Source organism: Diceros bicornis, chromosome 34 (assembly GCF_020826845.1).
Source record: "Diceros bicornis minor isolate mBicDic1 chromosome 34, mDicBic1.mat.cur, whole genome shotgun sequence".
Classification (NCBI taxonomy): Eukaryota; Metazoa; Chordata; class Mammalia; order Perissodactyla; family Rhinocerotidae; genus Diceros; species Diceros bicornis.
The window spans coordinates 36664107-36687026 of record NC_080773.1 but is presented as its reverse complement, the minus strand read 5'-3'; the positions used below and the strand labels follow the sequence as shown (position 1 = coordinate 36687026).

Sequence of the window (22920 nt, the reverse complement as noted above, 5' to 3'; positions counted from 1 at the left end):
GGACATCTATGGCTATCCCAAAATTGAGTACTACAATATCAGGCTGTGCTGCTAGATTCCCCTCAGACTTCTTTAAAACTCTGTCATACCCTAAACCCAGCTACCCCGCTCCCTGATTCCAATGGTCCTATTACCCAGGCCTGCCCAGAAGTGATTGATCAGGTTTACTCTAGCTGCAAAGATCTCCAGAGTGAGTCAATGACTAATGCAGAGGAAATATGGTTTGTAGATGGGAGCAGCTTCATGCATAATGGACAAAGAGCAGGTTATGCAGTAGCATCCCTGTATTCAACCATAGAGGCCAAGGGGCTAACACCAGGCACCTCGGCTCAAAAAGCAGAAATAATTGCATTAAGTAGAGCCTTGGAATTGGGAAGAGGAAAAATAATAACAAAATATACAGACTCTAAGTATGCTTTTTCTGTAATTCACACTCACAGTGCCATTTGGAAAGAAAGAAGACCTCTTAACAGCAGCAATAAAGAAATTAAACATGGGCCAGAGATCCTTAGACTGCTAGAAATGGTACAGGGCCCAGAGAGAGTAGGTGTGGTCCATTCAAATGCTATCAAAGAAGAGAATCAGAGGCCATAAGAGGAAATAACTCGGCAGATGCAGCTGCAAGAAAGGCGGCCATATCTGGGGAACTTCTCCAATTACCATTAATTCCTACTCTACACTTCTATGAGTTTTCACCAGTGTATTCCTCTGATGAAGTGAGAGAAGCCACCACAAATGGTTACCAATGGTCCTCAATAATGAAGGGCTGGATAACAAACCAACAAGGGAAGATTTGTGTCCCCAAACAAACAGCTTGGGGTCTCCTTAAGAGTGCTCACAATTCTACACATTATCAAAAGAGACATTATACCTGTGGCTAACAAAAGTCATAAGCACCTCAGGTATGAATGAACTTATTGACAAAATAACTGAACAATGTCTTTATTCCCCCAAAAAAACCAATGTGAAAACTAGATCTCCTGTACCCCCCTGGCAAGAGTAACTCAGATCTGGGGAACTTTACCAGGAGAAGACTGGCAAGTTGATTTTACTGTTATGCCCATGGCCCCTGGGGGATACAAATACCTCTTGGTGTTTATAGGTTCATTTACTGGGTGGATTGAAGCTTTTCCTTGTAGGTTGGAAAGGGCAAATGAGGTAAGAATGGTGTTGTTAAAAGAGATAATTCCCCATTTTGGGTTGCCCAGATCAATTCAGAATGACAATGGGTCAGCCTTTATATCAAATATAACCTCTGAAGTGGCCAGAGTTTTAAGAATTAAATAGAGGCTACATGCTGCTTGGACACCACAATTATCTGGAAAAACTGAGCAGGCCAATAAAACTCTGAAGAAAACTTTGGCTAAACTGTACCAAGAGATTCAGGGAAATTGGCTAAAACTACTGTCAATAGCCTTCACTCGGATGAGGGCAGCCTCAAAAGGCAAGCTGAAGCTTAGCCCCTTTGAAATGACCTATGGGAGGCCATTCCCTAAGGACTCAGAGTCACTCATAAACCCAGACCCGGAGGTTTCCATGGCATTCAAACACATAATCAACCTAAAACAGGTGGTGGATGCCCTCAATAAATACAGAAACTTCTTTATTCCCATGCCCACAGAGGTCAACCTCCACCCATATGAACTTGGAGAGTGGTCTATCTTAAAACTTGGAGAAGTGGTTCACCCCAAGATCAGTTAAATCTTATTTGGGTAGGGCCTCACTTGGTGTTACTAACCACACACTCTTCCCTATAATTAGAAGGAGTCACCCCCTGGATCCATCACACATGCGCAAAAAGGGCTCCCATGCCTAGACATCAAGAGAGACCATCACAGGGCCAGCCCCGTGGCTTAGCAGTTAAGTGCGTGCGCTCCGTTGCTGGCAGCCTGGGTTCGGATCCTGGGCGCAACCGACGCACCGCTTCTCCGGCCATGCTGAGGCTGCGTCCCACATACAACAACTAGAAGGATGTGCAGCTATGACATACAACAATCTACTGGGGCTTTGGGGGGAAAAATAAATAAATAAAATCTTTAAAAAAAAAAAAAAAGAGAGAGAGACCATCACAGACAACTGATGACTCAGTTTTCCTGTGAACCACTCTCTGATTTGAAGCTCTTGTTCTGGCGACATCAAAAAGATAAGTAAATCCCAATGACCTGCCAACTTACTTTGACAGAAGTTCTAGGGATTGCATTTGCCATATTTGTACTAATAGTTTTAATCCTCACTCTTACCTGTGCTCCCCCTGGGACACCTGTAACCTTAGGAAAAGTATTTATGAGCTTGCCACGCTACAGGATGCTAACGTAAAAGATAGTTCATAATTGCTGCTTTCTTACTTTTCACTAAAAATTAAGGTTTCTAAAAGTTAAAATTCTAATATATGTTATTAAAGATACTAAAAATTAGGGAAAGTAAGATGTATGTTTTCAGTAAAGAAGATTCAAGGAATACAGATATTTTTGTTTGTTTTGTTAAGAAAGATAAATTTGTCCTAGAGTACTAGGAAGAAAAGAAGGTGTGGGATAAATTCTGAATGTAAAAAGAAAGTTATAGAAGGTTTGTGGAAGAGGAACCCTGAGGAAAGAGTTTTGTGCATGGTCAAGTTGGCTAAGATTAAAATGAATTTAATTAAGTGAATAAGTTTTAATATCAAAATGAAGTTGGTACAAAAATTAAAATTTGGTTCTCTCTCTCTTAAAAGGATAATTTTCCTGGATTTTTAGTCTGCTCTTGATGATGACATTATAAAAGGTTTTTCTTTACCTCTCAGTAAATCTACTTAAAGACAGAAATTCTATATTTTGTCAAAATAATTTCCTATATTCTAAAAGGTTGAAATCTCTCTATTAAGAGAACTAAGGTTTATTTTTTAATGTTTAACTCTGTATGTTTGCCTTTAACATCTTCTGTTGTCATTTTGGTTAAATGGATAACTAAACATTATTTCACAGCGACCGTTGTTTCACAGTGACACAAGATCAGTAAACACTTGATCCTGTTTGACCAAGTGTTTTAAAACTTTTTGTTATTTTTGACAAGCTTCCCAAAATTTCAAATCCTAAATGAAGTCTTTCTTTTGACCTGAAAAAAATTTTTTTCCTTTGAGAATTTTCAGAGGACCCCTGGGACTTTTCAAAGAAATTTGTTCTCTCTTCCTACGAAGAGAGAGATACTGAAGTAATTAGGCTTGTTTGATATGCTAAATTGCATGGGAAGCATTGTCAGGTAAATGATGATAAAGGATGAGCAAAGACATTATCAAGCTAGATATGCTGTCCAGCCTCAAGAACGCCTGCTACTTTCTATTAACTCTGCTAACACAGTAAATGATTTCCTTCTACGGGCTCGGGAAATCACCACGGAAGAGGAAAAACAAATATGGCAACAAAAAGGGGGAATTTTTGACACAACAATGCAGATGTGGTTCCGGCCTGATAAAACAAAAAACATAGTGCCTATTGGAGCACAATTTCCACTGCTCCAGTATATGCATAAATTAACCCAGTGGGCACCTGAAAAGATGATTTTATAGAGAAAACAGTACTTTTGGAATCTTTCTCCCACAGTACCTCATAAAGGCTATAGTCATTGTGCTATATGCCCAAAATATTATCTAGGGAAAGCATTTCATGGGTCACAAGGCCACTTTTCCCTTCCTAAGGGACTCTTTGAGGTATGGAAATTGCACTTTGTTCAAATGCCACCATCTCAAGGATAAATATATCTTGTAATGATCTGTATGTTCTCACATTGAGTTGAGGCCTTTTCTTGAAGAAGAGTGATGGCTTTATGTAAATTATTATTGGAAAGGATAATTCCTGTTTGAGGAATTCCTATCAAGTTACATAGTAACTGAGGAAATCATTTCATCTGACAAATAATTAAATCTATTTGTGACATTTGGCCAATAAAGCAACATTTTAACTAATGGCACAATCAAAACTCAATTGGCAAAGTTTTCAAAAGCATTTACTCTCTCATGGCCAAAGCTCTTCTGCTAGTGCTCCTCAGTCTTAGATCTACACACTTTGGTAAACATTGGCTGTCCCCTTTTGAGATAATAAGTGGATGGCCTATGCAATTAGATAAAGGAATGTATGAACCAACTTTACTTAAAGAAGATATTTTACATTATTGTTAGGGTCTCATTGAGGCACTTAAAAGAGATGAGAGGTTGGTAGCTGATTCTTTTCACAGAGATCTCCCAGACCTTAAGGATCATGGATTATAACCTGGAGAATTTATTTATCAGAAGAGGCATCAAATAAAAGACTCTTTGCAGCTCTGTTGGAAAGGACCATATCAGGTACTTTTAAGCAATTCATGCACTGCAGAATCAAAAGGCATAGACTCACGGATTCACATTTCTCATTAAAAAAAAAAAAAGGCTTCTCCACCTGAGTGGGTTTCAACTCCTATTTCTGATACTCAACTTCAACTGACCAGTACAAATATCTCCAAACCAGGATGAGAAGAAGACAGCATCTGTTGTAGACAGCTGTCCCAAGACTCTGGACCAGGCTTATATTCCCAACATTTTATCTCCTCATTTAAACCCTTGTAATGCTTAAACCATATACCATTTTATAATTGTTCCATTTAAGGTTTTCAGAATACTGTCATACTTAAAGAAAATGATTGATTTGGAACAGAGTGGTCTCGAAGGCCAGGCATTTATTGGGTGGCTCCTGATGGAACTGGTGGTTATGTGGAACAAACTCTGGCCTTGGCTACCTCCGGGATGGCTATCACATGTGGAAGCTTTGACTAAATTTACTCAACAAGCCGTTAAAGACAGCCTGCCAAGGTGGTACGTGTGCAGTCATTCAAACTGAATGCTGTATTTTTATACCTGATGAATCTTCCAATGTATCATCTCTGCTAAAGCACATGAAAAAGCAGGTAAATGCCTTAAACGATCCTATATCTAGTCTTGATTTGTTTGGTTGGCTCTCTTCAGGTATCGATTCCCTTTTTCGATCAGGATTGCAGTTCCTATTTCCATTACTCCTTGGAATTCTTGTATTAGTCATAACATTCAAACTAAAGATTTTCTTTACTCAGCATTGCAAGACTGGCATGCAGGCTAGAGTAATGATTGCTCAGCGACTTGAGATGGTCGATAAATCTTACAACATTGGATAAATTTTTATTTATGTATTTATTTATTTATTTATTTATGAAACATTGGTTTATAACATTATATAAATTTCAGGAGTCCATCATTATTTTTTGATTTCTGTGTAGATTACATCCTGTTTACCACCCAAAGACTAATTACTGTCCATCACCATACACATCAGCCTAATCACCCCTTTTGCCCTCCTCCCTCCCCCCTTCCCCTCTAGTAACCACCAATCCAATCTCTGTCTCTATGTGTCTCTCTGTCTCTCTTTATTATTGTTATGTTCTATTTATGAGTGAGATCATATGGTATTTGACTTTCTCCATTTGACTTATTTTGCTTAGCATAGTACACTCATGGTCCATCCATGTTGTCGCAGATGGCAAGATTTCCTCTTTTTTATGGCTGAGTAGTATTCTATTGTGTATATATACCTCATCTTCTTTATCCATTTGTCCTTTGATGGGCATCTAGGTTGCTTCCCAGTTTTGGCTATTGTGAATAATGCTTTAATGAGCATAGGTGTGTACATATCTTTACATATTCATGTTTTCATGTTCTTTGGATAAATACCCAGGAGTGGAATAACTGGATTGTATGGTAGTTCTATCCTTAATTTTTTGAGGAATCTCCATACTGTTTTCCATAGTGGTTGCACCAGTTTACACTCCCACCAGCAGTGTATGAGAGTTCCCTTTTCTCCACATCCTCTCCAACACTTGTTATTTCTTGTCTTGTTAATTATAGCCATTCTGACAGGCAAGAGGTGATATCTCATTGTAGTTTTGATTTGCATTTCCATAATAATTAGTGACATTGAATATCTTTTCATGTGCATGTTGGCCATCTGCATATCTTCTTTGGAAAAATGTCTGTTCAGATCTTCTGCCCATTTTTTAATTGGGTTATTAGTTTTTTTGTTGTTGAGATGTATGAGTTCTTTATATATTGTGGATAATAACCCCTTATTACGTATATGGTTTGCAAATATATTCTCCCAATTGTTAGGTTGTCTTTTTGTTTTGTTAATGGTTTCCTGTGCTGTGCAGAAGCTTTTTAGTTTGATGTAGTCTCATTTGTTTATTTTTTCTGTTTCTCTTACCTGGTCAGACATGGTACTTGAAAATATGCTGCTAAAACTGATGTCAAAGAGTGTACTGCCTGTGTTTTCTTCTAGAAGTTTTATGGTTTCACATCTTACATTCAAGTCTTTAATCCATTTTGAGTTTATTTTTGTGTACGGTGAAAGATAATGGTCTACTTTCATTTTTTTGCATGCGGCTATCCAGTTTTCTCAACACCATTTATTGAAGAGACTTTCTTTTCTCCATTGTATATTCTTGACTCTTTTGTTGAAGATTAGCTGTCCATGGATGTGTGGTTTTATTTCTGGGATCTCAATTCTTTTCCATTCATCTGTGTGTCTGTTTTTGTGCCAGTACCATGCTGTTTTGCTATTACAGCTTTGTGGTATATTTTGAAATTAGGGAGTGTGATGCATCGAGCTTTGTTGTTTTTTCTCAGGATTCCTTTGGCTAGTCAGGGTCTTTTGTTGTTCCATATAAATTTTAGGATTCTTTGTTCTATTTCTGTGAAAAGTGTCGTTGGAGCTTTGATAGGGATTGCATTGAATCTGTTGATTGCTTTAGGAAGTATAGACGTTTTAACTATGTTTAATCTTCTAATCCAAGGGCACAGAATTTCTTTCCATTTCTTTCAACAATGTTTTATAGTTTTCAGTGTACAGGTCTTTCACCTCTTTGGTTAAATTTATTCCTAGGTATTTTATTCTTTTTGTTACATTTGTAAATGGGATTGTATTCTTAATTTCTCTTTCTGCTACTTTGTTGTTGGTATATAGAAATGCAGCTGATTTTTGTATGTTGATTTTGTATCTTGTAACTTTTTGTGTTCATTTATTATTTCTAAAAGTTTATTGATAGATTTTTTAGGGTTTTCAATATATAATATCATGTCATCTGCAAATAGTGACAGTTTCGCTTCTTCCCTTCCCATTTGGATCACTTTTATTTCTTTTTCTTGCCTGATTGCTCTGGCTAGGACTTCCAACACTATGTTAAATAAGAGTGGTGAAAGTGGGCATCCTTGTCTGGTGTGTGTTCTTAGAGGGATAGCTTTCAGTTTTTCTCCATTGAGTATAATATTAGCTGTGGGTTTGTCATATATAGCCTTTATTATGTTGAGATACTTTCCTTCTATACCCATTTTATTTGGAGTTTTTATCATAAATGGATGCTGTGTCTTGTCAAATGCTTTCTCTACATCTATTGAGATGATCATGTGATTCTTACTCTTCATTTTGTTAATGTGGTGTATCACGATTGATTTGTGGATATTGAACCATCCCTGAATCCCTGGAATAAATCCCACTTGATCACGGTGTATGATCTTTTTAATGTATTGTTGTATTCAATTGCTCATATTTTGTTGAGGATTTTTGCATCGATGTTCATCAGTGATATTGGCCTGTAATTTTCTTTTCTTTGTGTTGTCTTTGGTTTTGTTATCAGGGTAATGTTGGCTTTGTAGAATGAGTTAGGAAGCTTCCCCTCCTCTTCAATTTTTTGGAAGAGTTTGAGAAGGATAGTTATTAAGTCTTCTTTGAATGTTTGGTAGAATTCACCAGGGAAGCCCTCTGGCCCTGGACTTTACTTTTGGGAAGGTTTTTGATTACTGTTTCAATCTCCTTACTTGTGATTGGTCCATCCAAATTCTCTATTTCATCTTGATTCAGTTTTGGAAGGTTGTATGATCCTAAGAATTTTTCCATTTCTTCAAGACCATTCAATTTTTTGGTATATAGCTTTTCATACTATTCTCCTATAGTCTTTTTTTATTTCTGAGGTGTCCATTGTAATTTCTCCTCTTTTGTTTCTGATTTTATTTATTTGATCCTTCTCTTTTTTCTTGCTGAGTGTAGATAAAGGTTTGTGAATTTTGTTTATCTTTTCAGAGAACCAACTCTTAGTTTCATTGATTTTTTTATTTTTTTGGTCTCTATTTCATTTATTTCCACTCCGATTTTTATTATTTCCGCCCTTCTACTGATTTTGAGCTTTGTTTGTTCTTCTTTTTCTAGTTCCTTTAGGTGCACTGTTAGACTGTTTATTTGAGATTTTTCTTGTTTGTTGAGGTAAGCCTATATTGCTATGAACTTCTCTCTTAGATCTGCTTTTGCTGTATCCCATAAATTTTGGCATGTATTTTCATTTTCATTTTTCTCCAGGTATTTTTTTATTTCTACTTTGATTTCTTCATTGACCCAACAGTTGTTCATTAACATTTTGTTTAATATCCACATATTTGCCACTTTTCCATTTTTATTTCTGTAGTTGATTTCTAGTTTCATACTGCTGTGGTCAGAAAAGATGCTTGGTATTATTTCTTGAGAATTTATTGAGACTTGTTTTGTGGTCTAATATGTGATCTATCCTGGAGAATGTTCCGTGTACATTCAAAAAGAATGAAATTTTCTGTATATGTCTACTAAGTCCATCTGATCTAACATGTCATTTAAGGCCAATGTTTCATTATTGAACTTCTGTTTGGATGATCTAGCCATTGGTGTAAGTGCAATGTTAAAGTCCCCTACTATTATTGTGTTACTGTCTATTTCTCCTTTTATGTCTGTTAATAATTGCTTTATATATTTAGGTGCTCCTATGTTGGCTGCATAGATATTTACAAGTGTTATATACTTTTGTTGGATTGTTCCCTTTATCATTATGTTGTGCCCTTCTTTGTCTCCTGTTCCAGTTTTTATTTTAAAGTCTATTTTGTCTGGTGTAAGTATTGCTACCCCAGCTTTCTTTTCATTGCCATTTGCATGGAGTATCTTTTTCCATCCTTTCACTTTCAGTTTGTGAGTGTCTTTAGGTCTGAAGTGTGTCTCTTGTATGCAGCATATATATGGGTCTTGTTCTTTTTATCCAATCAGCCAACTTATGCCTTTTGATTGGAGCATTTATTCCATTGACATTCAAAGTAGCTATGGATAAGAATGTACTTATTGCCATTTTGTTACTTTTTTTCTGGGTGTTTTAATAGTTCTCTATTCCTTTCTTCTCCTCTTGCTCTCCTCCCTTGTGGTTTTATGGTTTTCTTTAATATTATGTTTGGGTCCCTATCTCTTAATTTTTTGTGTATTTATTATAGGTTTCTGACTTGTGATAACCATGAGGTTCATATATAGTAACTTATCTAAATAACAATATATATTAAGTTGATGGTCTTTTAAGTTTGACTTCTTTCTAAAAGCTCTACTCTTTTACTCCCCTCCTCCCACATTTTATGTTTTTGATATCATATTTGACATCTTTTTTGTGTGAGTGTATCTGTTAACCTCTTATCTTGGTAATAGATAATTTTAGTACTTTTGTCTTTTGACCTTCATGTTAGCTTCATAGGTGGTTGATCTGCTACTTTTACTGTATATTTGCCTTTACCAGTGGTTTTATTATTATTATTTTTTGATAATTTTCTTATTCCTATTTGTGGTCTTTTACACTTAAATAAGTCCCTTTAGCATTTTTTGTAAGGCTGGTTTATTGGTGATAAACTCCTTTAGTTTTTGCTTGTCTGGAAAACTCTTTCTCTCTCTTTCCATTCTGAATGATAACCTTGCTGGGTAGAGTATACTTGGCTGTAAGTTTTTGCCTTTCAGCACTTTAAATATATCATATCACTCTCTTCTAGCCTGTAAGGTTTCTGCTGAGAAGTCAGCTGATAGCCTTATGGGGTTTCCTTTGTATGTAACTTGTTGCCTTTGTCTTGCAACTTTTAGGATTCTCTCTTTGTCTTTAGTTCTTGACATTTTAATTATAATGCATCTTGATGTAGGCCTCTTTGGGTTCATCTTGGTGGGTGCTGTCTGTGCTTCCTGTACCTGGATGTCTGTTTCCTTCCTTAGGTTAGGAAAGTTTTCAGCTATTATTTCCTTGAATAGATTCTCTGCCCCTTTGTCTCTCTCTTCCCCTTCTGGGACACCTATAATATGGATGTTATTGTGCTTGATGTTGTCCCAGATGTTGCTTAGAGTGTCCTCATTCTTTTTAATTCATTATTCTTTCCTCTGTTCAGCTTAGGTGATTTCCTCTAGTCTTTCATCCAGCTCACTGATCCGTTCTTCTGTATCATCTACTCTACTATTGATTCTCTTTAGTCAATTTTTCATTTCCATTATTGTATTCTTCAGTTCTGATTGGTTCTTTTTTATATTTTCTAATTCTTTGTTGAAGTTCTCACTGTATTCATCTATTCTTCTCTCAAGATCAGTGAGCATCTTTATGACTATTTGTTTATACTCTTTATCAGGGGGATTGTTTATCTCTGTTTCATTTAGTTCTTTTTCTGAGGATTTGTCCTGTTCCCTTATTTGGAACATATTCCTTTATCTCCTCATTTTGCCTACTTCTCTGTGCTTATATCTATGTTTTAGGTAGATCAGCTAACTCTCCTGATCTTGGAGAAGTGGCGTTATGTAAGAGATGCCTTATGAGGCCCAGCAGTGTGCTTCCCTCTCATTACCAGTTCCAAATGTTTCAGTAGTGTCCCCTGTGTTGTCTACCTGTGTCCTTCTGTTGTGGTAGGGTGGCTCTTGCTGTAGGTGTACAGGGATGCTAGGCTTTCCCCCTGGCCAGCTGGTTGTAATGCTCAGCTGTCTGTGGCTGCTATGGTCCCTTCAGTCACTTTATCAGGCATGGGAAGCCACAGCACAGTTGGCTGCAAGGTGTAATAGCACATTCCTACTGCAGTTTTTCTGTCAAGTGAGTAGGCCCCCAGCGTGGGTGGTTGCTAGGCTCAGGGGCTTACAATTGCTATAGGCCTCTGGTCTGGAAGGCTGTTGTCAGCCCTCTCAGGAGTGCAGCTGCATAGGGCTGGCCCCAGGTGTGGCAGCACACAGTTGTTTCAGGCATTGGAAGGTGTGGCCAATCCCCTATGTGGCTGCTTGAGAAGCACAAGTCTGCTGCAGCCGACAAGCCCCGCTGCCTGCACGCCCACACACCCTGTCAACCCAGTCCTGCCCCACATGCATGCCACAGCCCACTGAAGTGGGCCCAGTCACCCCACTGCAGAGGACCCACACACTCTGCGAATGCAGGCCCACCCCTTGCACACGCCCTGCCCCTCACATATGCACTGCCCTGCAGAGGTGGACCCACTCACCCTGCTGCAGAGGTTGTACACACCCCATCTATGCAGGCCCAGAAGTTGCCTGAGGGCTTGCTATTGGGTGGTTCCACTCCCTAGCGTGGACTGCCTACCCTGGCTGAGCTGGATTAAATTGGTGTTCTAGTGGGTGAGGCAGACCCCTGTACTAACACACCAGAGGAAGAACTCCAGTGGCATCTGCCAGTATCTGTGTCAGCACACCTGTACTAGGTCACAATAATGGCTGCTGCCAATGCCTCAGTCCCTGGGGAGGTGGTCCCAGCCCAGAGAGGTTTCAAATCTTGCCAAGATGTGCCCAGAGCCTATAAAGTGAATTTTCACCATAGTACTGTGCACCCCTCATTCTGGTGATTTTAGGTTGCTTTCCAAAAAGGGGTGAATTTGTGCATGGGCCCTTTAAGAGAAGGCTTTGCTTTCCCTTCTCTCCAATTGCTTTTCTGGAGGGTATTCTCCATTATTGTTAATAGCCAGCAAAGCCAGATATTACGACACTTGTCTCAGTTGTGCTGAGTCAATGAGCTGCTTATTGTGCAAAGCTCTACTGCTCAGATCCCCCACTCCTCCAGGAAAAACGTCATACCTTAAGATTGCTCCCAGCTGTGAAGCGCCATGGCTAAAATGTGGCTTTTTCCTCTCCAGAAAGGAATATCTGGGTCTTCCACCTCAGTCAGCACTGTCCCTTGTTGTGGGGTTCTTTTTATCCAATTTTCAGTTCCCTTTCAGGGGTAATTTTTCCAAGAGTAGTTGTAAATTTGTTGTGTCTGTGGGAAGAGGTGAGTTCAGAGTCTTTCTATGCCACCATCTTGACGCCCTCAGTTGAATTTTCTTTTCTGATGAAGACTATGCCTAAGAACTCTTTTCAAAACTAACCTTTTCTAATATTGAATTGTCATAATTATTACTGTACCTGTTCTATAATTGTAAACAATGTAAGCATGAGGAGTCATATAAAAGCACATGTACAACATTTGTTAACAATCTAAAGTTAATTGAAAAATTATATAATGTATTAAATGCTTCCTCTGTTAATATAAACATCTATATTTGTCTGACTATTAGCCCCCAGTGTGAATAACTAGGCAAATAAATGAGATAAAAGCCTAGCACTGAGGGGCATGATGGACCCAGAGCAGGTGCCAAGAGACAATATTTTGATCATCAACGCTTTTTACTGAAAGATTAGCTATCAAAAGGGGGAAAATGATAAATAAATGAAAAGGAATAGGATAAACTAGAGTATATGAGGAAGCCATTTGGCTTAAAGGGAATCTGGCCTGAGCTTGTTTTTCAAAAAAGACCTAACGTGGCCTGTTAAGCATGCATTATATGCCTGCTTTAAACATTTACAATGTCCCAAAGACAAGAATGATGCCCTTAAGAATAGGGATGTAGCTTCCCCCCATATTGGCATTTCCTTAAGGACAAGCATCTCTTCCTGGAAACTGAGAATTAATTACTGACCTGCTGTGCTCACCTTGTGACCACCAACATGCTGTGCCAGCCAAACATCTCGTGATAATAGTAAAAGGGACATTTCTATCATATGTGATGTATGCTCTTTGTTCCAAGATGATATATAACCATTCTGTACACCCCACTTCTTTGTGGGGCTTCCTTCCTTGGGGAACAAAGTCCCCATGGATGATAGTCCTCAAACCTAGCTCATGATAAACTCACTCTAATTTTGATGGATAGATTGGTTATGGCTTATTTGTATCAGCAATACTACTTATGGGTTGTTGTGGTGACTCTTGTGGAGAATTGGCACTCTTTTACAGGCATCTGCCCCAGGTGATGTTAGCAGCAGAAGGCTGGTCTCCTCATACGCCTGGTAAGAGAGACTCGGAGTGATGGAAGGGTTCTAGATTGTCAGTTTCTTCTGCACCAACCAGATGACCTCTATTCCAAGATTCAGAATCCCTCTATCAATCAATGGCCTTTCCCATAAGAAACATTGTGAGGGGCTGGCCCCATGGCTTAGTGGTTAAGTGCACACGCTCCACTACTGGCAGCCCAGGTTCAGATCCCCGGCGCGCACCGATGCACCGCTTGTCGGGCCATGCTGAGGCAGCATCCCACATACAGCAACTAGAAGGATATGCAACTATGACATACAGCTGTCTACTGGGGCTTTGGAGAGAAAAAGAGAAAAAAAGGAGAAGGATTGGCACTAGATGTTAGCTCAGGTCCGGTCTTCCTCAGCAAAAAGAGGAGGAATGGCATGGATGTTAGCTCACGGCTGATCTTCCTCGCAAAAGAAAAAAAAAAAAAAGAAACATTGTGAGAGTGTATATTCAACTGACATTGTATTTCAGCAAGCCGTGAGTTGAATGTTTTTGTTTCCAGCAATATGAGCCCTGAAGCTACAGAGATCATAGTTTCTTTATGACTTACAACTAGAATATACAACTATGTACTGTGGCTTTTCGGAGGAAAAGGAAAAAGAGAGGAAGATTGACAACAGATATGAGCTCAGGGCAAATATTTCCCAGCAAAAAAAAAAAAGAAAAAGAAAAAAATCAGTTTTTTTGAGGGGTATCATGGAAATTTTCTGTTTCTCATACTGAGACTTGCGCTGAGGGATAATGATCTGGAGCTTACCATTTACTCTTTGTAAGCAAAAACGTGAATTCAAAAGAATCCTTCCCAGACCTCACTCCTTGTAGTCACTGTCACCCCCTTAATACTCATCGCAGCACCCACATGGTCTCAAGGCATGTGCTGCAGTTGCCCCTTCATCATAGTCAATCCCAGGTCATAGATGAATTATGATGCCATTGCATACCATGGGTCCCTAGTATCCCATTTTCCGTTGGCTAGATGATCAGCACTTCCTTCAAGCTCAAGGGCATGGTTAAACCAATCCCCAAATCACATCCTTATGGGTTGATCTACTAGGACCACTGCCAGAACCAATTCATGATCAGTTAGGGTCCAATCAGGAGAAAGAAATTCCACAGTAATTTGAATGGAGAAAGTTTAATGAACTATTAACTAAAACTTTGGAGTATTGAGGAATTGCTAGTTATAATTAAAGACAACTCTAAAAACACTGGAATAACATGTATACATACATCACCTCAAAAATGTTGATTAAACATTGCAACACAAAGTGGTAAAAACAAATATGTGAATATTTGACTAAAGGACTTGCATAAAAAAGGAATCCTAGAAATCAATACGAAAAAGACAAAATCAAATAGGCAACATATTTGAGCAGAATCTTCATTAAAGAATGTTTATCAGTGGTCATCAGGGCTGGAAAAGTTGTTTAACGTGAGTCATTATGAAATTGTAAGTTAAAACTGCCACGAGAAACCACTACTGAACCATTAGAATGAAACTGAAGAAAAAGCACCACAATACAAGATTGGGCTCAGTTTAACTCTGACGGCTTCTCAGACTTCAGTATCTCCTGATAAAAATCATCTGAGGTCTTCACTTTTTCACCCTCCACTGATCTTTCCCCAGATCTATTGCTACCACGCTCTTTTACTAACTACATGATCATTATTAATAGCTCTCTGTGATTTGCATTTCACAACTTTTTTTCTGAGGTATCATTAATTCGTCATGCACAACAGTCCGGCAATCACTGGAATAATGATAATCCCTTCCCCACAAGAAGATGAGATGATGGTGTTCAGATGCCCCCTTTGCACACATGCTCTGCCTGAGAACACTGTAGCCACTATCCCATACCAAAACAGAATTTAATAGTTGCTTTCAGTTTGAGATAGATGTCAGATTCATAAAGGAATTGAATACATCTTCGGATATTGAGTAAGAAATATCGACTAGATAAACAGTATTGTATGATTTGAACACGATCAGAGTATACAGGCGGGAGAGATGTTCTCTGTGGGAACCAGAGGCAGAGATAAACCCTTGTCCTCCTACTTCAGGGCGGCCTAAACGTTCCTCCTTGTCTTCTAAGTCATGACCCTGACTGAACATACAGAGTTACAAAATCCACTAATGCTTCTGACGACATGCATTTGAATAGCAAGAAAATGTTTATTACATTCCAGCTAAGAGTAGATGCATTTTGTGTCTGAAAGAGAATACGTCCATTTGGATTTGTAGCCTTTATGAATAACTGAAGTAATATTTTTAGCCTCTGGGGGCATTCTGAGCTTCAGGGAGTCTAAAATGACGTCTCTACACACTTAAGTGATCGGTGGCGGACAGCCTTCCCAGAAACCTACAAACTACCCCTTTAAGAAGAAATAAGCACCTCCCTTTTCCCTGACGGGTAAAGTCGTCATTTCCCAGCGCCACTAGCTGTGTCGCCGGATCTTTATTGGCACAGGTCAATGGCTGAAACAGCCATTCGCCTGTGCAGTTGAAGAAACTACATTACCCAGTCGGCAATGCGCAAAACGCAAGTTGAGCCAATGAGAATCCACGACAGGGGAATGTCAGTGCAGGTCGGTCTGGGCGAGACTTCCGGCGTCGTCTTCGTGGCGGTCATTTTGGCTTCTCTGGAGGCTGTTCACTCAGCAAGAGACTCCTGAGCGCTGGTTCGCGACCGAGAAGGCGCTGAAGACGTTGTCCCCGCTGCACAGAGGCTGGTCTGAGGCTTAACAGCGGCGCACCCCGGGTGACCCCGCTCCAGACCGGGATTGGCAGCTCCGCCCCCAGAGTCCGATGGCGGCGGCCGCGCGGAGGAAGCCGGCTCAGGTCAGTGCTCGTGCTCCGCGCTCTCCCCGCCCTCAGTCCAGCCCAGCCCTAGAGTCCCGAGTGCGGGCGCCGCTCACCGGCCTGCAGCCCAGGCCCCGGTGTCCGGGACGGGGAGGCGCTCGTGGGGCCTGTTTCTGAGATCCGGTGTGACGGGGCGTGGGAGAGGGTCCCAGGCGGAGAGCCCGGCGGGGGAATGGCGGGGAGGGCCGGGAAACTCGGGCTCTGTTTTGTGTCCACAGGCGACACGGAATGTGAAGCGAAGTTGTGCCTGAGGAGTTTTACGTTTATTTTCAGGACGCTGGAAGGCACGGAGGGTTGTGAACAAAAGAGGGCCACTGCTTGAGAAAGGGTTCTGACGGTCTTCCAGAAGCTGCTCAGGGGAAGCACAGACCACAGGAGAGATGCTAACAGTTAGGCACACGAAGGTTGAGTCCTGTAGAGGATTGCATGACTGGAAGAGTGCACTGAGGACTGAGGCCAGAGGGACTGCAGTCCTCTCGAGGTCACCTGGCTCCTGCGCTGGGCAGTGGTACTTAGCAGCCTGAGCCCATGGGATCCTGGCCGTGGTTGCCAGACTCTCAGACTACCTCCCTCCTTCCCTAGGTTCCCCAGAACTGCAGAATGGCTTAGGGATACTGGTGTGTACCCCTTATTTCAGGGCCTCACTAGTCCTCACCCACCCCACCCATATGGTCTTTGGGGTAATGCTGTCCTGGGATTCTTCTGCCAACTCTTCCAGGCCTGGGGACCTGAACAGGCACCAAGCCCAGTGTCCTAAGTCCAAGCCGAGGGTTCTTTGGCGCAGTTGTTGTTTTTGGCAGTCAGTGGAATGAGGTGTGGAAGGTCTTCCCAGTCATAGGTACCAGAAGGTGCAAAGACTTGGAGGGGAGGCTGAACTGGTTCAGGGACCTGAGGGTATCCTACTTTCTCATGGGAACTGGGAGCAGTAGGGTAGGAGTGAGGTTTGGAACAACATTGTGAGAAGTTGGGCCTGTCTCTTGGAAGTGATGGGAGCAATAGGAGATATGGAGCAGTGAAGTCAGGTGATCTGACCCTGGTCTCATCAGGCTCCCTGTGGCTGCAGTGTGGAGAGCACTTAGAGTGTGAAGTAAGCAGTAGGAAGATCAGAGAGGAGGCTACCTCAATAGTTGGGGTAAGTGTGATGGTAGCTGGACCAGGGTGGTGGCCATGGGCGTGAGATACTTGGTTGGACTTTACGTCAGTGTCTTGGGTATGGCTGCCTGGAATTTCTAGTTTTGAGATTAAGAGAAAGAGAGATGGGAGTCAGGGATAACTGGAAGGTTTGGTTTTAGCAGCTGGAAGGGTGGAAGCTCCCTCAACTGAAATAGGGAAATCCAATTAAGAGTAGCTTTTTTCATTGGGGATATTAGAAGTTTTATTTATGGCTTCTTAAGTGTATGAGATATTTCAGAGAACAGTTTTTGGGCATCTGGAACCTGAGGAGGAGTTGAGGAGGGAGGCTTCTCCAAAACATAGTGGAGAGAGCGTGGACCGCACAGGAGCTGTAGGTCACTTTAATGTGGGGGATCCTGGTCAGGATGATAATGGTGATAGTAGACCAGGAATAAGAAGGGGAGCCCACGTGGGCCCCTGGTTATGGAAGGTGACTGTCACAACACAGGTTAAGAAGAGAGTGGTCATGGAGAGGATGGGGGAAAGCCTATGGTTTGACATGTATCAAGTCCTTCAAAGAATGAGTGGACATGAGATGAATGTGGAGGCTTAGGAGGATTTCAAAAAAGATGACACAGAGGCTGGAGCTGGTGCTTATTCACTGCTCTACAGAATCACTAGGATCCTGTGACTGTTGGTGGGGCCTGGGTGTTCCCGTCAGGCTGGTGGATTAGCTTAGGGGCACAAGTGGTCATCCGTGAGACTCCCTGGGCATGAGGTAGAGGGACACTGGGGCTGGACCTTGAATGAGGGTTAGGTGGAGACAGGAAAGCTGTGACTGGTGAGGGGGACATCAAGTGGAGGAGGGCCATGGATATCTGAAATCTGATGTGGTTTTCAGTAGGTGAGTTGAAGCAAGGAACAGTCAGGGAGAGAGGCCTTCATAGCAGGACTCAAGGCTGCCTCTGTCAGTGGGGACCATGAGAGTCTGGGGAAGTACTTGATCCTCTTTGACCTTACCAAGCATTCTCTGGACCATGTATGCTAAGTAATGAGTGGAGACATCAAGGAGATGACTGTGGTGAAGGGCAGGAGGTGGCTGTGGCTGTGGGAGTGCAGTTGTGAGAGAGAGGTGTGGTAGAAAGAGTGATGTGCACATGGAGAGGGAGTGTGAACTCATGGTCCCAGGCTCCTGGTATTGCCATAACAGTGAAGGGTGAGCCCGTGTTTGGTGGGGTGTGGGAGAAATGAAGTATCTGGGGACCCCCAGTGGAGTTGCCTGAAAAGAGGGGATTTTTGGGGTCCTACAGACCAGGCCTAGAACTTAAATGCCATCTCTCTGTCTCCCTCCCTGTTGTTGAGGGCTGACACAGTAATTAATAGGACCATGGTGAGACAGTGGGCGTCAGTACCACCTGGGGTTGGAAATCTTCCCTGATGTGGGGAAGGAATGAGGGTAGGCAGGGGATGGATTAGGGAGGTGGTGATATTAGAGTCCTAGGAAAGAAGGTGATCAGAAATGAACTGTCCCCGTCATGGCAGAGTTGTGTGACCTTTGCAGTTGCGCCTGTGGGAATGCAGCTGTGGGAGAGAAGTGCTGTTCAAACAATGATGTTTACTTAAAGATAATGTGAACTGATGGCCCCAGGGCCCTCAAATTGGGTTCCTAAGGATACAGGGTGATGTTGCATTTTTGGTGTCTTGGAGGAATGGTCTGAGAGACCTCACAGGTATTGCCTAAGAAGACTAGTGTCACATCACTGACACCCATCCTATAGTCAGCTTCTTTCCCCAATCTGTGTTTATAACACCCATCACATTGACAACAGGCAATGTGGCCTACAGGCCAGGCCCAGAGCTCAGATATCATCAACCTGCCTGTTGTTGGGGTGAGAGGACACAGTATCAATGGGAATATAAGGAGAGAGTGGCTCCAGTGGCACTGAGGCCTCCTCTGTGGTGGGGAGTACCGTGAGCAGAGGATGGATGTGGAGGGTGGGGGATATGATGAACTGGGAATCCTAGGAAAGAAGGTGATCGTGGAATGAACTGTCCCCCTTATGACAGGGCATGAACTTTGAGGATGTGGCCATCGACTTCTCCCAGGAGGAGTGGGGGCTCCTCACTGAAGCTCAGAGACTCCTATTCTGCGATGTGATGCTGGAGAACTTTGCTCTTGTAGCGTCTCTGGGTAAGACCTTCACATACCTCCTAGTGTTCTGAGGTGATGTCCTGCCTTTTCCTTTTTCCCCAGTGTTAGCGCTGTCTTTCCAGCATCTGAACTGTGGGCTCTGCTGCTTTCTATCACTTTCTTGCCATATATGCTGTGAGTGCCAGCACTGAGCTGTGTGTCATGCCCTGAACAATGGACTCCTCAAGCAGCCCTATGACTGTGGCCTCAAACAGTGCAGGGAAGGGTCTGGGAGTCAGGAGTCTTACAGTCAGCTTAATGGATCCCTCTTTGCTTGCCTTCTCCGTGGCATGGTGACTATGTCTAGATCTATGGTTTCCAGTTTTGCCACCTTCCTTTAGCTACATCTTCTTTGTGACTGCCTGTGCCAGGTCATGGTCATTAGTCCCATGAACCATGGACTGTTCTTTGGAGATCCCTCTTCAATTGTTTTTTCATAATATTTTCTTTCCTGCATACCATTGTATCGTGAGTGGCTCTGGGCCAGTGCTGGGCACTCACCTACACTGTCTCTCATTAAGACTGGCATCCTTCATGTTCTGAGTATTTGCACAATAGAGGGTGCAAGGAGAACCATGGTTGTTTCACAGGGTAGACATGGCAAGATGGTCTCAGAGAAAGCCTCGTGGTGAGTGGCACCTGGGGGAGGACATGACAAGAAAGCTGTGTTCAGATCATACCAGGAACCTGCCCTGTGTCCAATAGTGTTTTGATGCAAGTGCCACTGGCCACACATCATTTCTACTTTTTCTCCCTGTACTTCACACTTTGCTGACCTCTCATTTCATCTGTGACTTTTGGCTCCTGGCTGCCTACACCTTTGTGGCCTCCCTGTGTCACCTGTTCCTCTGCAATATTCTCCAACATTGACCTGCACATGTGTCACAAGGCGTGCACATATCTTTAAATAGTTTTTGAATACCATCTACTCAGTTCAAAGTGAATTTTATTGTGACAGGACTCATCCAGTCTTCCACACGGCATACACGTGTCACCAACAGACCAGGTCCTACTTAAGGCCATTGGCAGACTAGTGAGTTGGAGATGCTACCCCCTCCTCCATGTGGTACATCCCATTTTTGTGTCCTTTGTCTGGTGAGATCTCCTCTATTCTGTGATCTTCAGAGGCCCAGTACTGCCAAGCAGCCCCTTCTTCAACCTGTCCCCAGGTCCCTTGTTCTCAGAACAGTCCCATTGACCCAGCTTCTGTCTGACACACCTTTGTAATGGGGCTTCCTCCTCTCACTGAAGTCAACATGCATTTCTTCAACATTTTTGTGCTTTCAGGTTGTTGGCATGGAAAAGAAGATGAGGAGGCTCTTTCTGAGCAGAATGTATCTATAGAAGGAGAATTACAGGTCAAAGCTCATACAACTGGTCCATCCACCCAGGACACCCGCTCCTGTGAGATGTGTATCCTAGTCTTGAAAGATATTTTGCACCAAGCTGAGCACCAGACAATATACCCTTTGCAGAAACTATACTTGGTTGGCACATGTGTGAGATGTCTCTGTTTCAGTGCAAATCGTTACCAGCAACAGAGGCATGACGGTGGAGAGAAGCCCTGGAAAAGAGATGTCAACAGGACTTCATTTGTGATGAGTTGCAGCTTCTATCTGTCCAGGGAGCCTTTCACCTGTAGGGAGGTTGGCAAGGACCCTCTGGCCATGTCAGGCCTGCTCCAACACCAGGCCATTCCCTACAGTGAGATGCCACACAGTGGCAGTGAGAGTAGGCAGGCCCTTCCCAGTGGAAAAAGTCATTACAAGTGGGGTGAATGTGAAAAAGCTGCCGGCGACAACCACACACTTGTTCAACATCAGAGTGTCTGCTCTGGAGAAGAGCTTTATGAGTGTGACACATGTGGGAAAGCCTTCAGCTGCAATTACAGATTTGTTCACCACCAGCAAATTCATACTGGACAAAGGCCATATGACTATGGTGAATGTGGGAAGTTGTTGAGCAAAATCTCTGGCCTTATCAAACACCAGAGAATTCACACTAGAGAAAGGACTTATGAATGCAGTGAATGTGGAAAAGTCATTATCCACAAATCTAAACTCATTTACCACAAGAGACCGCACACTGCAGGAAAGCATTATGAATGTGACGAATGTGGGAAATCCTTTAGCTACAAATCTAACTTCATTGAACACTGGAGAGTACACACTGGAGAAAGACCTTATGAGTGCAGTGAATGTGGCAAGTCATTTAGACAAAGCTCTAGCCTTTTGCGACACCAGAGAGTTCATACTGGAGAAAGGCCTTATAAGTGCAGTGACTGTGGGAAATCTTTTAGACAAATATTTAACCTCATTCGACATGGGAAAGTTCACACTGGAGAAATGCCTTATGAGTGTAGTGATTGTGGGAAATCGTTTAGCTGCAAATCTGAACTCATTCAACACCAGAGAATCCACAGTTGCAAAAGGCCTCGTAAGTGCAGTGAGTGTGGGAAGTCATTTAGACAGTTCTCTAGCCTCATTCGACACCAGAGTGTTCATACTGGAGAAAGGCCATATGAGTGCAGTGTTTGTGCGAAATCTTTTAGCCGCAAATTTATCCTGATTGAACATCAGAGAGTTCACACTGGGGAAAGACCTTTTGACTGTAGTGAATGTGGAAAGTCCTTTACCCGCAGACCTGACCTCATTCAACACCAGAGAATTCATACTGGTACAAGACCTTATGAGTGCGGTGAATGTGGGAAGTCCTTTAGACAACGCTCTGGCCTTATTCAACACCGCAGAGTTCATTCTGGAGAAAGGCCTTATGAGTGTAGGGAATGTGGGAAATCCTTTAGCTACAAATCTAAGCTCACTGAACACTGGAGAGTTCACACTAGAGAAAGACCTTATGAGTGCAGTGAATGTGGAAAGTCGTTTAGACAAAGCTCTAGCCTTTTTCGACACCAGAGAGTTCACACTGGAGAACGGCCTTATGAGTGCAGCGACTGTGGGAAATCCTTTGGACAAATATTTAACCTCATACGACATGGTAGAGTTCACACTGGAGAAATGCCTTATGAGTGTAGTGATTGTGGGAAATCGTTTAGCTGCAAATCTGAACTCATTCAACACCAGAGAATCCACAGTGGTGAAAGGCCGTATAAGTGCAGTGAATGTGGGAAGTCATTTAGACAGTTGTCTAACCTCATTCGACACCGGAGTGTTCATACTGGAGAAAGGCCATATGAGTGCAGTGTTTGTGCGAAATCTTTTAGCCGCAAATATATCTTCATTCAGCATCAGAGAGTTCACACTGGGGAAAGACCTTTTGACTGTAGTGAGTGTGGAAAGTCTTTTACCCACAAATCTGACCTCATTCAGCACCAGAGAATTCATACTGGTACAAGACCTTATGAGTGCGGTGAATGTGGGAAGTCTTTTAGACAACGCTCTGGCCTTATTCAACACCGCAGAGTTCATTCTGGAGAAAAGCCTTATGAGTGTAGGGAATGTGGGAAATCCTTTAGCCGAAGTGCTAGCCTTATTCAACACCAGAAAGTTCACACTGGAGAAAGACCTTATGAGTGTAGTGAATGTGGCAAATCCTTTAGCCGCAAATCTCATCTCCTTAGACATCG

The 22920-nt window shown here is 42.2% G+C and overlaps 2 protein-coding genes across 2 annotated transcripts in view; both read left to right on the top strand.

Moving 5' to 3' along the window:
* The window catches only part of LOC131397518 (zinc finger protein 551-like), an 83375-nt gene that overhangs the window by 58418 nt on the left and 2037 nt on the right, over positions 1 to 22920 (top strand). Inside the window, 3 exon segments of the mRNA XM_058530542.1 lie at positions 16304 to 16434; positions 19211 to 19334; positions 20622 to 22918. Of these exon segments, the coding sequence (XP_058386525.1) occupies positions 16411 to 16434; positions 19211 to 19334; positions 20622 to 22918 (2445 nt within the window). The 5' untranslated portion in view covers positions 16304 to 16410.
* The window catches only part of LOC131397528 (zinc finger protein 154-like), a 158049-nt gene continuing 150909 nt past the window's right edge, over positions 15781 to 22920 (top strand). The window contains 1 exon segment of the mRNA XM_058530574.1: positions 15781 to 16009. Coding sequence (XP_058386557.1) covers positions 15977 to 16009 — 33 coding nt within the window. The 5' untranslated portion in view covers positions 15781 to 15976.